The sequence below is a fragment of the Anabrus simplex genome, chromosome 1 (genome assembly GCF_040414725.1).
Source record: "Anabrus simplex isolate iqAnaSimp1 chromosome 1, ASM4041472v1, whole genome shotgun sequence".
Classification (NCBI taxonomy): Eukaryota; Metazoa; Arthropoda; class Insecta; order Orthoptera; family Tettigoniidae; genus Anabrus; species Anabrus simplex.
The window spans coordinates 738,383,976-738,402,799 of record NC_090265.1 but is presented as its reverse complement, the minus strand read 5'-3'; the positions used below and the strand labels follow the sequence as shown (position 1 = coordinate 738,402,799).

General features: G+C 41.9%; 2 protein-coding genes across 2 annotated transcripts in view; one reads left to right on the top strand and one right to left on the bottom strand.

The window, feature by feature from the left end:
• Cdk9 (Cyclin-dependent kinase 9) overlaps window positions 1-2,996 on the bottom strand; it is a 143,065-nt gene extending 140,069 nt beyond the window's left edge. Inside the window, exon 1 of the mRNA XM_067136125.2 lies at window positions 2,782-2,996. Coding sequence (XP_066992226.1) covers window positions 2,782-2,945 — 164 coding nt within the window. The 5' untranslated portion in view covers window positions 2,946-2,996. The remainder of the gene's footprint in view (window positions 1-2,781) is intronic.
• A 439-nt stretch (window positions 2,997-3,435) lies between these two features.
• LOC136856873 (streptococcal hemagglutinin) overlaps window positions 3,436-18,824 on the top strand; it is a 202,805-nt gene continuing 187,416 nt past the window's right edge. The window contains exon 1 of the mRNA XM_067135088.2: window positions 3,436-3,539. The gene's annotated coding sequence lies outside the window, so the exon portion shown is untranslated. The remainder of the gene's footprint in view (window positions 3,540-18,824) is intronic.

The window sequence follows — 18,824 nt, the reverse complement described above, 5'->3', positions numbered from 1 at the left end:
GAGTATTATTATTATTATTATTATTACTTATTCATTTTGTTGGACCCTGATACATAATTCAAACGAAAGTAACAATCATCATTTTAAGTTCACCCGATCACAAATGAACACTAGCAAGATGTCCTTCAGAAAGCACACTGCCAAGGCTAATGAAGAGACACTGTATAAAAAAATTGGCACCTAAAGGCGAAAATTTGCTGGGTAGAGGCATTGGCCTTCTGAGCCCAACTTGGCAGGTTTGATCCAGGCTCAGTCCGGTGGTATTTGAATGTGCTCAAATACGTCAGCCTTCATTGCCTCCTGAAACAACCATTGCAAGGAGAAAGGATGCTACTATCATTCTGTCTGAAATATAACAGGCCTCTTTGTGTAAGCAATAAAATAAGTATAAAATGACATTATAAACTGCATTCTTTCAAAAGTAAATTATTTACTGTAAACATTTAAAAATGATCTGAGCTATTTTGGGTAAAACTTGACCAGCTAGTTTGCAAACGAGAGGTTAAGAATCGATTGGTGTGGCTCACACGACATCACAGTGTGCTACACAAGGCCGCCAATGAAGAATTTAGGTTTAACTAGTGACAAAACAATTGGATAGAGACAAGAACATGACTGAATATAAGATATGTGTAAACAGCGAGATGATCGTTGGTCTGGATTTGTTAGGTCCAGCTAGTGACCAAACCATTGGGCTGGATTGGTTAGGTCCAGTTAGTGACAAGACCATTGGGCTGGGAGTATTAAAGTCCTAGGTTCAAGCTGCCCACAGGTCTCTAGTATCGCTTGTGACAGTATTGGTTAGTGCCAAAACCACTAGATACTTACATCAAAGATACTGCAACTTTATCTGGTACAACATCCCACTTTCACTAGTATTACTTCAGCCTGGCTGTCATCTTATTTGTAATGTTATATTAAGTGGAAATGAATGAAATCTTTCTTGGAGAGCATCTCAGAGGAAAGATGTGTTCATTGTAATATTCAGGAACCCAGCATCCTGCCCGAAGAAGTACATTTACTTTTATAACCTAATGAAGACTGTTACACACCATTTTCATCTCTGAAGTAGCTACTTGCATTCCTATTGGCCAATGTGAATTGGCACGTGATCTTGTTCCCGTCAATAATGTTAACCATAATCTGTTACCAACCCCGACCAATGGTCTTGTCCAGGTCCTATCCTAACCGTCCGCACGTAAAGAACCAGTCCAGACCAATTGTGTTTCCACACAAAAGTACAGGCCTAGGGCCGCTTCGCGGCTTCTAACCTGGGGGCGTAAGCTTGTCCCTCCAGCTATCAAAGCACCATTCACTCAATTAGTTCCTAAGTACAGAGGTTGTCAGCACTGAGCAACGTTTGACAACATCCTTCCCGAGAAGGCTATGAGCGTGTAAACAAACGACAATCGTTTCGCTGGTGTGAAAGTCAAACGACTTTCATTTTCATGGAATGTGTTAGCAGTGGGCCACACATTACCGGTACGTGAACTCTATCGAAGACAATAGGAATGGCCCTGCAGCCAACAGAAATTTAACAAAAGTAAGAATACTTCTAGGGGCGGGTTGGTAAGTCTTCTGGCAAGCATAAAAGGATTATATGGTCCACAAGCCCGCTATCTCCAGTTCACTCGTAGGCGCCATCATATGCTATTAAATATGTTCATTACGGTACAAGGAAGGAGCAGAGGTGCGAAAATACTTGGTTTTTGAACTCATACCTGAATCACCTTCACTGAGGGGTAGGTTCACAGAGGGTTGCATACTTAACAAACTATAATGAAGGTGCATGGTGTATGCATGTATCTGACAATCAACTTCTTTGGACCCAAGCACTAATAGATATTTGAGAGCAGGTTTCATATCCTTATAGGCCTACTTCTTTGTGTTTTTCCACCTTCTTTCTCTCCAATATCCTTCCTTTCCATAGCTTACAATCTACTATGAGCCTAAGCACTTACTAAAATGAAATAAATAGGTCTAAGTTTAACATTCAAAAAACTCTGTTCATGATAGTCAATAGATAACTTTCACTACTACTGTATTAATTCTAGTGTTGTTATTGTTGTTATTTGTTATTATGCTGAAGCAGGAGAGGTTAATTTCACATTGCCCATATTAAACAATAACATCATATATAGTTGCTATCTTTCTACACAATGATACAGTATAGTATGTAACTTAGGGAACAGAAAGCCATGTTTCCAATGAAGCCTAAATACACTCATGATAATTATTGTGTACACAAGGTAGAAAGACAGAAGTTAACAGGCTTATTCATGGTTAGTGCACTAGCAATCTCATTGCCTAAACATCTAAATAAATAAAAATCGTTATTTACCACTTGCTGTTGCCCTACAACGCCCAACATCAGGCTTTCCAATAAACGAATCAAAAAAGGGGTTCATATAGGCTGTTTGGTGTATATATAAATTTTTATGATCACTTATCCAACTTCATTCCCGGATGTTCATTCTCCTTGATGTTCATTAAGCAACAAAAGCAATTATTGCACAACGACCGACGCAGCCATCACAGAAAAAAATAGGTTAGAACCCAGGTAACAACATTAAGTATTGGTTTTACTAATATATGTCTTTTGATAATATAGAATTTGTCAGTCGCGATAATTTAACAATTATTCTTAATTCTGAAATCGACCGATAGCGGCTAGACAGACTCTTGCATCAGGATTCCTTAAGTAACAGGGATAAGCATTTTTTCTGAGCCATAAGTAATGAATCGAATGAATTAGTTAAAAATCACCATTAAATAACTCACCCGAAAGTACCTTGTCCTATTTTTGCTACCTTTTCATACTTCGATGCCTCATCGCAAAATGGAAAATCAAATTCCTCAATATACTTTTCCTTTTCTCTGGTATTCATGATGGTCAAAGGATAATTTTCACTACTATTACTTCTGGTGTTGTTATTTGTTATCATGCTGAAGCAGGAGAGGTTAATTCCACATTGCCCATATCAAACAACAACATATAGCCGCCATTTTTCTACACTACGAAACAAAACTTTCAGTTTTCACACTATTTGAGTTCTGCCAACATACCGTATACAGTCTGGGAATTGAAATAAATGCAGAATTTTTTGTTGATCTATTACATTTTGAGGTAATAGCGATTAAATTTAATCATAATAGAAGACAATAATAATCTATTTACGCTAGATTTTAGTAGAACTAGTTAACTTAATCATCTGTCAAATATACCAGAAAATTAGCAGTTATAGGCACATGTTCCAGGAATTCGTGCTTCAGTACCAAGTACAAGAAATAAAAGAGGATTCATATTCATTCGTAATATAAAGATTAAACAGAACATATCATACACACACAATAAGAAAGAGAAACACATTTTGTGGATCTTAAGATTGTCACGCGTTCAAGTTGGCTATTCTGCACAGGTATGAAAATCGAAATGTCTGCTGTCTGCATTTGGTAGGTGCAGCAATGGGCAGGTGATGTTGTCGGAGAAAAAGGGAACAACTGACTCCTATTTGGTTCTGTTCCGCGTTGAAAAAAAGGTAATTTATTTTGCTTTTCATGAATAACGTTTTATATTTAAAGGTAAAGTCACTCATTATTAATCCGCTTAAAGAACTAGCAACCCTGTTTTGGTGGGCGTAGCTAAAGTCTAAAGGGTAGTTTCCACTGCGGGCAAGGGTGAACGTGCCGACCTTGTATAATTGCCTGCTCGATTTCATATTGTGCCTATTGTCAATGCATGAATTTATCTTCTGTCTCTCGGTAGTGTTTGGATTCCTTTGCAGTTTTTATGAAACGAACTTCGCTGACAGCTGATTATCATCAAAACAAATACGGTAGATGGTAGCCTACGAACTTCTGTCTTTTTTTACCCCCTCCCGAACTTATCAATTCTTTGCATTCCATAATTTTAATGCGTTTATTTTAATGGAGTGAGTGTTGGAAAATACGGAGAGATTGAACAAACTATAAGAGACGAAAAGTAGAACAACTCATGACTGACTTATAGTATAAGATTAACACAATTTATTTTCATAAATTGCCATCTTTTTTGCATTCAAATATGTAGTCCTGTAGTTTAACTTAATATTTTAAAATTATATGGTGACAAGTACTGCTTTTCATTCAGTTTAACTTCTATATTCATTCCAGTTTGGGAATGTTTGACATTGAACGTGTCACTGAATGAATATCTTGTCTTATATGTTACTGTTAATCAGTTGAAATGCTGCCACTGTAAATTTTATTTGTAACCATCAAAAGTTGTAGGAAATCTGGCTAACCAGTAGTTCAGTAATGAACACTGTACGTTCTTGTTAAGTGGACTGTATGGATCGATACAAGACTTTCTTTGCAGCTCTAACCTGGGGGCTTACACCTCGTAGCCGCTCTTTGCTTGTTTTTCAGTGAATGGTTTTGTCCCTCTCTGTTGGATTTATAACTATCATTTGGGTACCTGCAATTGAATCTTTACAAAAACTACTTGTAATAAAATTCTTGGATGGTGGATGCCTCTACCATTGACTAGTGTGTCCCTAGTGCTGAATCGGTAGATCTCAGTTATCTTTGAGATTCGTATTGGCAACCTTTGAAACACAAACTATGAATCGCTTATTCATCGCCATGAGACATCTGGCGTACACTTTACGTACTAGTACTGTTGTTTACACAGCAAAGCCAAACTATAGAATTCATGCTAGGAACAAGATTCGCATTGAGAAATTTTATATGATGTTTGTATGACAGTTATTAGCTGAAGATAATGAAGTTTTAGAAAATTCATATCAATCGATCATACTATCGATTCAATTCAGATATCATTTCCATTCAGTTGGCAGTATTAACAGAACCCAGAGTGCTCTCTCCTTACTCCTCACCACCATAACACCAGCTATCACTAAAAGTTGTGCGTGTAGTAAACTGCTTTGCAGCTCTAACCTGGGGGTTTACACCTTGGAGCTCCTCTTTGCTTGTTGTTCAGTGAATGGTTTTATCCCTCTCTGTTGGATTTATAACTATCATTTGGTTACCTGCAATTGAATCTTTACAAAAACTACTTGTAGTAAAATTCTTGGATGTTGGGTGCCTCTACCATTGACTAGGAGCAATCCTTCTCACCCTATGTGAAATTTAAATTTATTAAACACATCCTTTAAAAAGTCTCACTCCCTTTATTTAAATCAATGTATGTACTGAAACCAGGATAATTGGACTACAGGGCGAGTTGGGCGTATGATTAGGGGCACGCAGCTGTGAGCTTGCATCCGGGAGATAGTGGGTTCGAGCCCCACTGTCGGCAGTCCTGAAGGTGGTTTTCCGTCATTTTCCATTTTCATACTAGGTAAATGCTAAGCATCGTGGAGACAAAGATGCTTACGTGGATAGCTGGCATCACTAGACTGGATCGTATTTCAAACGACAATATTAGGAAATGCTTTGGTGTTGCACCGATCCAGAAAAAAATTCAGGAAAACCGTCTGTGCTGCTTTGGACATGTGTTGCGTGCAGAAGACAATACACTGGCAAAGTCAGTGTATACATTGGAAGTCGCTGGAAAGAGGCCCAAGGGACGACCAAGACAGCGATGGATCGATACAGTGCACAACGACCTGAAAGCTGTAGGAATACATCCTGACATGGCCCGTGAACGAATTAAATGGAGACAACGAATCCACACAGCGGACCCTGCCACTAGGCAGGACAAACGCTGAAGAAGAAGAAACCAGGAAAATGCTGGGGCTATACCTTAATTGAGGAGTGGAAATGGAAAACAACCTAAGTGCCAGAAGGTACCTAGTGGAGAAATACAGACAAAACGATTGCTGTCAAGAATATGGCACTTACGTTCTCAATTTCCCTCTCCTGTCATATGTTTTCCAGGTCGTTATGCAACACAATAATGAATGACCTATCATTCTGTTTTGGAATGTACTCAGTGCATTTAGGAACATTTTATTGATTGGTATATGTATATATTCATCATATTTTATCTCTCATACATTGTGATGTAAGCCTACATACAATCTAACATGAAAAGGGTAACAAATGACACATTTCTAGTTAAGTTTTATGATTGTGCACGTTTCGTAACTGAACGACACACAAAGTATCTTTCCTATACAACATAGAACATGTTAAAGACCACTGTAATCATCATTATGAAATGAAACATACATTGCGTGCAGGACGTGTTATGAAGTGGATAATATCTGCATGTGAATACACGGTACATGGTTATGAACACACGGTTTCTTCTCGACACAGCTGAAGATAATAATCTCTATACTTTACATCTAAGTGGTCACAGAGCGCCAGCAGATACTTCTTCTTTTCTGCACTGATATGTTGATGCTTCTGCACACCGGGAAGCTGTGATGGTGGAGGAAGCCCCCACATGTTCACAGTCAGAAGTTTCTGGAAATAGTCGGTCAAGTATCGCAGTATTTTTGTCAGCTAGGATGAGTTTCCCTTGTTCATTTTTAAAAGAGAGAATCCTTTGAATGGATGGTAACCATAATGGTATAAGTAGCATTTTGGTCATTCAGAGAAAAAGGCATTTAAACATCGTCACCGCTCATATAAAACATGCTTTTTGTAGTTATACCACCCATCACTAGAGCGCAGAATATTACCGCTATCACTTGTATCTCTTTGCTGGTGAAAGGGTACATCCTCCCGGAGTTACATCCTGCACTTAATTCACTTTTTAAAAAATGTCACTTATACTGTTATGGTTTTCATCCATTCATTTGATTTTGCTCTTGAACATTCGGTAGAAATCTCTTGTTATTTTTCTTGAAATTTTTCTCTATGTGGAACAGCTGTTCTTTCTCGTACCTTCTCTTTGTGTTCTGAAGGATTTTTGCCGTGAGTTTCCTTTGTTACTTAAAGTCTTAGAAATTTTCTGGTTGGAACGTGACTTATTCCATGCCTCGGACCGTTTCTGCAGGACTACTTCACAATCGCCCTGTCAACATGGGTGTTTCTTCTGTTGGCAAGCATTATAGTCTTCTCAGCTGCTTCTTGTGTCCTTCTGGCGATTTCGTCCCAATTTGAACAATCAAAGACCTCAAGCTAGTCTGTACTCAACAATTTCTTGGTTTAGATGAAGTTTTTTTTTAATTTGTTTTAAGTCACACCGACACAGATAGGTCTTATGGCAACAATGGGATAGGTCTAGGAGTGGGAAGGAAACGGCCGTGGCCTTAATTTAGGTACAGCCCCAGCATTTGGCTGGTGTGAAAATGGGAAACCATGGAAAACTATCTTCAGGGCTGCCGACAGTGGGGGTCGAACCCAGTGTCTCCCGGATGCAAGCTCACAGCTGCGCACCCCTAAATGCATGGCCAACTTGCCTGGTTTAGCTTTAGTTAGTCACTTCGGTCAGTGGTGGTTTTTTGTTGGACTTTGAAATAAACTTCATCTTGACTCTAATCAGGTAGTGATCGGAATCTGTATCAGCCCCTCTTGGTGCTTTAACTTTAAAGATTTCCAATGGGCTTGATGGCTACGAGATCTATTCAAAATTCTCCCAACATGGGGTTTGGTGAACGCCACATCATTAACTTTTCTCTTTTGAATTGAGTGGATATCAACTTCAGTTTGAATGCTTCACATACTTCCAATAAGCCTTTCTTTATTTCTGTTAGTTCTTATATGTCCAGGGTAACTGCCAACTATTTTCCTGTGCTTTGAAATCACCCATTAGTATTTTGACCAAATGATTGGGCATTTCCAACAACTTTCTCCAGTAGAGACCAGAATTCTTCTACCTTATCTGGATTTTTCTTATCTTAGAAGTGAAGCTTCCATGATGTGTAGAGTTATTTAGTTCCTCTGGGTTGAACAGTGTTTCTGTTTTCTGTTCATTCCATTTGCCAACGTTTCAAATACATTGCAATATTCTTTGTCAAGGCGACTGAATTATCCCTACTCGATCAGAGGTAATCGATCTCCCAGGTGCATAATCAACTAATCAAACTTGTTATCCTCCTTAATTGGAGCATGTCCATTAAAGATTGCATATGATTTATTTCCACTCTTAAGGGTTTTATTTTTCCTGATTGCTGTTTGCCCCATTATTATCCTGTAGTTGCCCATCATAGATACTTCATTGCAGGGAAATCTTGTTTCCTGTACCACGAGTAGCCTGATCTGATATATCTCTAGTTCCTTGATGAGCTCTGTCTGTTTACCACCTCTTAGGAGGGTATTCACATTCACTGTTCTGAAGAAATGTTTCCTTCTGGTTCTGATCTTGCTGGGTGAGAGATCCTTCAACTGATCCCAACATGATGGTGCAGGGTCCCTAGAATCCAATGTCCTACTTAGACCAGACATTCTCTGGCCCCGGATTTTACCGGCTAGGGTGTTTCCAATGTGTGTTTTCCCACCATGGTAGTTTGATGAATCTATTCATGTGGGGATGGAGGCCGAAGGCCCCACATTCTCCCCCTCCCCGTAGAAGCTATTAGGAAAGGAGTAAGACAAGGATGTCTTCCCATTTTTGTTTAATGCTTTTGGTGGGTTGATGGCAGAAGCTGTAGAAGGCACAAGTTTAGGAGTAAAAATCAATGAAATACCCAAACAAGTGAATAAGTTTGCAGATGAACAGGCCATTCTAATTGGCAGCTTGTGTAGCTTGTAAGCAATGCTGTCAAGAATTTCATCAACGATGCAGAAATAGGGTATGAAAATAAACACCTTAAAGACAAAATGCATGACAGTTTTGAAACCATAGAGTTAGTAAATAATACACTAGAGGTAGCATTGGCGCTGCTGTCGTGTGTGAAGTTGAACGAGCGCGCTGTTTGGCAAAAGCTAGATAGTTTGGCACTGTCACTAATGGAGCTTCCCGATAAATTGAAGTATATGCTTCTCTGAAGGAAAATGCCAGTCTCCTATGCATCTTATGGCTGCATAGATGGGTTGATGGGTTCATAAAGGGCAATAACGTATCATTACACGGGTATTTTCCTTGACATTAATTTATTTTATAAAATAATAGTTTGCATGGTACTTATTGTCATGTGAATTGGCCTACTTGGGCTGACTTGGCGACTGATTCCTCTGTCGGCGTGAATGAGATTCTTAGAATCCTACCCTAAAGACTGAAATTAATGTTTTACGAAATATAAGGGATGACTGAATGGCCATGCCTTTGAAAGTGAATATCCACAAAAATCATATGCATGATACCGAGCGACTGGCTGCAGGCTTTAGGTCACGTAGCTGTCAGCTTGCATTCAGGAGTGGGTTTGAACCCCACTATCATCAGCCCTGAAGGTGGTTTCCAATTTTTACACCAGGAAAATGCTGAGGCTGTACCTTAATTAAGGCCACAGTCTTTTCCATCTCACTCCTAGCAATTTCCTGTCCCATAGTCATCGTAAAACCTATGTGTATCGGTGCGATGTAAAGCAAATTGGTACAAAAAAGAAAATAAGAACAGATGCGCATGATAGCCTGGAATTGTGGTCCGTTTTTCACTTTTTGTGTGTATTTATAGTAGGTCTGTTAAAAGCTACTGAATATATTTTCTGTATATGCAGTTTGTTGCTTTCCCTTCGTACAGTACCTGTAGCAGTCCCCAATCATACCTTACCAGATTTTACAATTTAGAGACTAGATGTGCAACACCGTGTGAACATCTGAGTCCTTTACTTTCATCAATATTATTCCCTTAAATGTCATATAGGACTATGTGTGTGTGTGTATGTATGTTTAGTCCTCAGCCCGAAGGCTGGTTGGATCCTCAACAGCTCCGCCATCAGCTGTCATAAATGGCCTAGGCATCACTGAAGAGGCGTACTAGGGAAATGAGGAGTGAGGTAGTTTCCCGTTGCTTTCCTCACCGAGCCAGAAGCTGCTATTATATATCAGTCTGCCAAGCCCACTGAAATGTGCATGCACCAACTGACCCTATAAGCAACATTTTCACACCATTCATAGCAGGGACTGGCTGCATAAGGAATGGCATTACTAGCATCGCTCATACCTCAGTCACTTTCATGTTGTCAAAGCCAAGGATAAAGCTGAGACAGATCAATGAAAGTAACAATATTGATCTAGCCCATACCAGAAGACATAGTGCACTGTAAACACTACGTCCTGCCAGCAAAGGCACATAGGACTGTATACAAGCATAAAAAGTTATTGACCGAGCGAGTTGGCCATGCGGTTAGGACCACGCAGCTGTAAGTTTGCTTTCGGGAAATAGTGGGTTCAAACCACACTATTGGCAGCCTCGAAGATAGTTTTCTGTGGTTTCCCATTTTCACACCAGGCTGTACCTTAATTAAACCCACGGGTGCTTCCTTTCCACTCCTAGTCCTTTCCTATCCCATCATCGCCATAAGGCCTCTGCTGGTGTGATGTAAAGCAAATTATAAAAAAATATTGTAAGTATTTTTTCAGTTTTCTTCAATCATATAATTTACCACTCCTGCTTTTCATTAACAGAAATCATTTTAAAGTTAAAATCTTAAAGCAAATCATACATTTCAGGAAAAGCTAAATAAAAACTCCATAATAGGGTGAAAGTAAAACAGAGTGTCATATTTCCACTGGTAATCACATTTAGAAAACATCGACAATTATAATAACAATAATAATAATAATAATATTGGCCTTACGTCCCACTAAGTACTTGCACAGTTTTCGGAGACGCTGAGGTGTCTGAACTTTTTCCCGCGGGAGTTCTTCCATGTGCCGGTAAATCTATCTACAAGAGGCTGACGTATTTGAGCACCTTCAAGTATCACCGGACTGAGACAGGCTCAAACCTGCCAACCTGGGCTCAGAAAGTTAGGGTCTAAACCAGCGATGATAGTATTTTGTCTACTTTACCTCAAAGGCTTGCCAGCGCTTTTAGACTTAAAAACTCACTCGTTCACTTCGTATGAGAGAGGATATTTTTGGACGCTGTGCAGAATTATATCAAATTCCTGGTCATTTACACAAAAAATAGCAAAATATATGAGCCCTCCTTCTAAATGTATGTTGTTAAAAGACTTAATATGAATAAATTGATTTAGTCTTCTTAACTGCACTTGAACTCCGTCCTCTTTAATCACGCATTTCTCCTGTATTTGTTCTTTTTGGGCTTTCTTTTTTACTGGAGGGAAGCATCGCAAGTATGCTGCAGGCTCTCAGATAATGTTAACATTTAAGCATTTTAAACCCTATTAACATCCCCACAGTTTAACAAGTCCTCTATTTACACTGATGAGTACAGCAGAGTGAGCTTTTTGCCAAACAGCTGCGATTTCAACATGCTCCACTCGCTACAGTGATTCTCTCGTAGACGGTGGCGCCAGTGCTACCTCTAGAGTATCATTTACCAACTCTATGTTTGAAGCCCCTTCGCTTAATGATTGTTGATTGAGATATAGAACTTACCTAGCTCGGAAGATTACAGAAGATGGAAGGCGCACCACTGAAGTTAAATGACGTATTGCTCAAGCGAAAACAGTAAGATACGATGCCCTAGAAACTGTGAACCATTGGAGATCAATCCTTTGCACCATCTGTAACCGTTGTCTTACATGGTGGGCTCATACAATGCACCATTCTAATTTAACAAGAACTGTGGCAGAAGGCTTCATTGAAGGAAAACATCCACGAGAAAGAAATATCTTCTTCAAACAAATCCACTGGACTGGAAACTGATTATGGTGATTATATAGAGGCTCTGGTAAAGAAGTAAGGGACTGGAAATAGTGTAATATTGCATTGAAAATTACTCGCCTGTCTTGAGCACTACCCCCTGCGGGTGGGGGACACACGTGTAGAATACATCCACGGTATCCTCTGCCTGTCGTAAGAGGCGACTAAAAGGCGCAACCTAGGCACGGACATGGATTCCGGTTTGGTATAATGTGTTGGACCTCCTGTGGATGGGAGGGGCTGAATACATTCACAGGTAATCCCTGCCTGTCGTAGAAGCTGACTTAACGGCTCATGTGGCCATGGTTCCCTCTTTATTTTTTATTGTTTTTTTGAGGGTTAGTTGTAGACCATTTCCAAATTTTTATGTGCGTGCTGCACGGAGATGGACCTCCTGCGTGTGTGACTACGCTCGAAAGCCTGTGTCAGTAACCACCCAGGAAGCGACGGGTGGAAGTGTCATGTACCCTTGCAGTAGTATCCGCCTGACAGCACAGGTCCCCGCACAGCTGAATGCCAGAAGGACATATTATTGTTAGTTATTTTAATTTATTTTTACCTATATTTAGTGCTCTGTACATACTGTAGGGTACATGCTATTGCGGGTGACTGGAGGAAGGGAGTCTTGGTTCGGCTACGGAGACCCCTGATTGGAGTGGGTGGCATTCGGGGAGGATGATTTTGGGCATGGCGTCGAAACAACTTCCGGCTGCCACCTCGGGTAGTTCGCTACATTTGATTCCCTAAGGGCGGCAACCCCTTGGGAATAAGCACAGCGTATTGGTCTGGGTTCCAGCTTCCCTAGGTTCCTGGTTGCTACCAGAACCGATGGGCAAGATTTCAGGCTGGTTAAATCTATTCTTTTCAGTCGATATATCGAAGGTGTATACGGTGAACTTGAAGATCTAAAGAAAACGTGCAATGGTGGTTTGCTTCTGAAGACGAGCACTGTGCTCCAAGCCGATCGGTTGCTTAAGTGCATCCACTTTGGCGACATCCCCGTCAGAGTGGAAGAGCACAAAACCTTGAATCTGGTTCGTGGGGTTATTTTCCACCGTGATCTTATTCTAAACACTGACAGTGAATTGATGGAAGACATGAAGCACCGTGGCGTGACACACGTCCGGCGCATTACACGCAAAGTCGACGATGAAGATGTTGCCACAGGTGCGTTCGTAGTCTCCTTCATATTGTCAGTGTTGCCAGAGAAAGTCAAGGTAACAAGCTATCGTTGCGATATGCAGCTGTACATCCCGCCTCCTATGCGATGCTATCAATGCCAGAGATTCGGACATATGGTATCTCGTTGTTCAAATCAGTTTGTGTGTGGTACACGTGGGAAAGTAGTTCACGGTGCGGAGGAGTGCACTCCTCCGTACAAGTGCACTAACTGCTCTGGTCTTCATTCTCCTAGAGATCGGAACTGCCCGACCTATCTGAGTGAGAAGAAGATCCAGGAGATCAAGACCCTGGATGGTCTTTCCTACCAGGAAGCGCGGCGTAAGTTTAATTCTCTGAATGCACCGGCCAAGACGCTAGACTTCAGTATGCTAGCACACTCTCTCCCAGGTTCGTAATTTTTTATTGAAACACCTTCCAAGAAGATGGCTGCGTCCAAGGCGGCAGTTGCTCCTGTGAGCAACGCCGCAAAGAGAATGAGCTCAAAGGCGAGTCCATCCCGACCTTCGACCACCAATAAGCCTGTGCTGGCTAAGAAACCTACGCCGGCACGACAGGGGAAGAAGACCACGTCTCCTTCCCCCATGAGGTTGGCAAAAGCCGCGCCTAAGCCGGCAGAGGCGCCATCGTTGACCAGGCCTGGGAAGTCACCTCCCAGTTCATCTAAAGAAGAATCGACAGCGGGGAAGAAGAGCGCCCTTACCAGGCATTCTTCCACATCTGCTACAAATGGGGCCTCACACCCTCCACCTGGAGGGCCTGATTCTGCGCCAGCGGATCTTCCTCCTGGAAAACCTGCGCGCTCCCCTTGTAGGATGAAACCCTGCCCCTGGACTATGTCGAAGAAATTCAAGACACCTTAGATGAGGTGATGCACATGGAGCATTTATCTCCATCTTCGGATGGAGATGTGAGTGTAGGTTAGGTACCATTACGCTGCTTCTAACCTAAACCTCAGAAGTCCACACCCACACTATGGCACTGTTACAGTGGAATTGTAACAGTTATGACAGGCATCTTGCTGATCTAGTCAGCTCATTACTGAGTACGCAGCGAGTATAGTTTGTATTCAGGAGACAAACTTCAGACCAGGTCATCATACGGTCTTGGGAAATTTCAGACTATACTCGACAGAACGATATTATGCCTACCGGGCATCTGGTGGCGTGGGTATTTTTGTCCCTCTAAGGACCCCACTGAAAGCAATTGCAGTGAAGGTACCACAACCTGTCATAGCTGCAGTGTGTAATGTTTATTTTCTACCAGACCAGCCTCTTAACATAAATGATGTCACTGATCTTATAGATCAGCTTCCCCCTCCCTTCCTCTTATTGGGAGGATTTTAACGCCCATCACCCCATATGGGACTCTGAGACGCCTTGGCCCCGGGGACGAGAGCTGGAAAGATTGGTAACAGAGCTGGATTTATGTATTTTGAACACAAGGGAACCAACTCACTTCAGTGCACGTTACGGCACATATTCTCGCATAGACATAAGTGTATGCAGCCGAACGTTGGTTCCGCTGTTTCGGTGGAATACACACTATGATCTCTGTGACAGTGACCATTTTCCCATCATCCTTACTTTGTTGAAACAAAACTCGATGGATTCTTAAACATGCTGATTGGCCAAAGTACACATCATCAACTGTCTTCAACGACGATATCAGGTGGACCGTCGGCGAGGAAATAACTTACATCACCCAAGTTATTCTTGCTGCTGCTGAGGAGTCCATTCCGTTCTTCTCGGAGACTCCTCGCCAGAAACTCTTTCCTTGGTGGAACGAAGAAATAGCAGCAGCTATCAAAGAACACCGTCGTGCTCATAAACGGTACCGTAGACAGCCTACTGTGGCCAACTTGGTAACATTTAAGAAACTTTACGCTGAGGCGCGAGTTCTTATTCGCCAAAGTAAGAAAGCTTTGTGAGAGAGATATGCGTTATATATGACGTGGACTAAGCTTTGTCGTATTTCGGGTATGCAAGGATCATCTTTTGTACCGGGAATTTCCATTACAGGCAGTGTACTCACTGACCCACTCTCGATTGCTAACCATCTAGTTAGTTATTTTGTGGATGTATCTGGCTCCGGGAATTACCATTGTGATTTCCTCGCTCTGAAGCGGAAGGCAGAACGTCATCACTTAGGTTTGCCACTCAAGCTTCAGAGGACTACAACGTGCCCTTTACGGAGTGGGAACTCCGCAGCGCCTTAGCGCTTTGCAAGGACACGTCTCCTGGACCAGACAACATCCATAACCAGATGTTGAAACACCTTAGTGATGATAGTCTACTATATCTCTTCCGTGTGTTCAACCGAATCTGGATAGAGGGTGATTTTCCATCTCATTGGCAAGAGAGCATAGTCATTCCTGTCCTCAAGCCTGACAAAGATCCTAAGTATGCAGGAAGTTACAGACCGATTTGTCTTACAAACTGCCTTTGTAAGCTATTTGAGAGGATGGTAAATCGCCGATTTGTGTGGTGTCTAGAGAAACAAGGACTCTTGTCTGAGTACCAATGTGGTTTTTGAGCCGCTCACTCGACCACTGACCACTTGGTACGTCTGGAGAGCTCTATCCAGGATGCATTTCTCCGCAAACAGCATTCGGTAGCTGTTTTCTTTGACTTAGCAAAGGCCTATGGCACCACACGGCGATATGGCATCCTTTCAATGGAGATTCAGAGGTCACTTGCCGGTATTTATTTCAAATTTTTTGTCCCTCCGTCTATTCCGTGTCCGAGTAGGGAGGACATATTCGCAATACCACGTTTAGGAAAATGGGGTTCCAAAGGGATTGGTCCTAGGTGTCACTCTGTTCGCGATTGCCATAAACTGTATTGTTGCTGCTGGTTCAACAGTAATACCGTCGCTCTATATGGACGATTTTGCTCTGCACTATAGCTCACGTAATATGGTAGTCGCAGAGCGACAATTACAGCAAGCTATTAGGAGAGTGGAACGGTGGGCCTTAGAACATGGCTTTCGGTTTTCCACCGCAAAGTGCAGCATATGGCTCAGCTTGCGAAGCTGAACAGCATCCACCACAGCGGTGTTAGGTTGACGACGGGAGCTTTTCGTACAAGCCCCATTGCCAGCCTGCTCGCCTTTACAGCTGAGGCGCCAGCAGCTCCTACTTTCGTATGCTGCAAATTTGTGATAGATGCCACTTCATCCAAGCTATCCTTGCGTGTTCAATAATGGCAACCGTTCCCTGTACACTGCTTGTCCTCGAGCAATGCAGCTGGTTGGAATACGCTTGGATAGGAGTTACAGATTGTTTCACGTACCTTCGGTTCCTTGCCTTGTCAGACAACCAAGTGGGGTACCTCCGTGGGTAGTACGACGACCTGGAATAATCCTGGATCTGCACACTAGCCCGAACGAAAACACGGACCCTTCGATTTAACAGAGGCTCTTCCTGTCCGTTGTTGGCCGATATCCAGGTTCATTCGTCTACACGGATGGTTCAAGGACAGAAACGAAGGTGGGCTGTGCGTTTGTTGTTGACAATGATATGTTTCTTGTTGCTCTCGAGGAAACCTGTAGTGTGTACACAGCAGAGGTCTATGCTATCTGTGCTATATGCGGTACTCGCTGTCCGATGAGCGACATTTTCTTCTGTGTACTGACTCCTTGAGCTCTCTACAGTCTATTGATACTTGTTTCCCTCAGCACACTCTGGTACAGCGGGTCCAGGACCTGCTGGCCGGGTGTTTGGATGCCGGCACCAGAATCACGTTTATGTGGCTCCCAAGCCACATAAACGTGTACAGGAAAATGAATTAACAGATGAGGCTGCCAAGGAGGCAGTTACACTGCCCCCATTGCCTTTCAAGATTCCAGCAAGTGATTTTCACACTCAGCTGAGACATCTGGTTATGTCCCATTGGGAGATGAAGTGGCAGGCCATTCCACTTCCAAATAAGCTGAGAGCGATAAAAGGAACAACGAAGGTATGGAGGACTTCCCTTTGCGGAGGGAAGCAATGGTATTATGTTGTCTTCGGATTGGCCAAGGTATCCTGACTCACACTTATCTTTTGAAAGGAGAACCCCCTCCAGTGTGTACTTGCGGTGATCATCTTACCGGGGTGTACATCCTTACGGAGTGTGTGGACCTGGTCGATCTGCGCCGTAGTCTTAACCTGCCGAGTACAATCTCCCATATCTTGCGAGATAACGAGCAATCAGCAGACCTCGTCATCTGCTTTATGAGGGATCTGTTTTATCGTGTGTTATGATGTCCTTTGTCCTAGTGTATTGGTGTTAATTGCGCTTTTATCCCATTGACTTCATTTTAGTTTGTGCTGCGTATTTTTATGTGTTGTTTTAATGTCTCATATAAATTATGTATATATATCTGTACTACCAGGCAATGCCTTATTCCTTTGTTTCCTGTATTTTCTCTTATTTTATTAGAAATAAGACATTGCGAATTAGATCAACTGATTGTTTTAATCTCATACTCATTTTTCATCAGCAGCATTTTTTAAACTCTAAAGATGACTTTGAGGAACAAATTGGAGAGACAATTGGACAAAATAACGTGGTAATGGGGTACTTGAATGCCCATGTAGGCAAAGAAAGGAAGGGTTATGAGAACGTGCTTGGAACGGAAGAATGGGGAAATAGGAATATAATAATAATAATGTTATTTGCTTTACGTCCCACTAACTACTTTTTAAGGTCTTCGGAGACGCCGAGGTGCCGGAATTTAGTCCCGCAGGAGTTCTTTTACGTGCCAGTAAATCTACCGACACGAGGCTGTCGTATTTGAGCACCTTCAAATACCACCGGACTGAGCCAGGATCGAACCTGCCAAGTTGGGGTTAGAAGGCCAGCGCCTTAACCGTCTGAGCCACTCAGCCCGGCAAATAGGAATAAGGAAGGAGAAAGACTACTGGATTTGTGCAGAAGAAATGGGATGATGGTCGGGAACTCGTGGTTCAAAAATAGAGAAAGCCATAAGATAACGTGGTATAGCAGTGACTGGTGTAGGAAATCCATTGTAGATTACATGATCTACAACTGGGAAATGAAGAGGAATGTTATATAGATGTAAGGGCAATACCATCAGAGGTCCTAGATAGTTACCACAGACTACTGGTAATGAAACTGAGAACAATCACTGAAAGGAAGAGAACAGAGAAGCAAGAAACACATATCAAAATATGGAAACTGAAGGAAAAGGAAACCAAGGAAGAATACTAGGAAAAAAATGTGATTGAACATACCAACAGATGGTACAAAATGGTGGAACGACAGAGTCTAAGCGGCAGTTAGGGAGAAGAATAAATCTTTCAGAGTGTGGTTTCAACAGAGGACAACGGAGACAAGACAAAAAAATACGACAAAAAATGAAGAAGCTAAAAAGGTTGTCACAGAGGAGTAAAAAGACGGAAAAGTTTACAAACATGATGGAAGAGGATAGCAAAGGAAATAAAAAGGTACGGTATGGAATGGTCAAGAGTAAGAGGAAAGGCATGTAGACACTGAGCGAGATATCGAGGGACAGCTATTGGAGCTCTCTCTAGCGAGTAGATCTGAAAACTACTGATTCTGTCATAAGAGCACGTGTATTTTTGTGTGAAGTTTTTGGCGTTATTTTTGCGTTTTCAGTGAGTTGACATAATTAAATAGTAGCGTGTGTCATTCCTTGATATCTCCTCTCAACATGAGGGGAAAGGTATGTGCTGTGTTTGACTGCAGTAACTATGAAGTAGAGAAGAATGCGCGGTCGTTCTTCAGGTTCCCTCGTGACAAGAAAATGTAATATTGTGTTTGCATATATATTCTTCCAGTGACAGAGATTTTTATAGTACTTCATAATCTTCTGACCTGCTCGACCCATATTTTAACTGGCTTAAAATGTAATACGCATATTTTATTGTATAGTGCAGCAGTTAACCTTCAATACCGATGTGTTGTAGGTGTTATCTGTGGGTTTTGAAATGTCACAGAAGTGATTTGGAT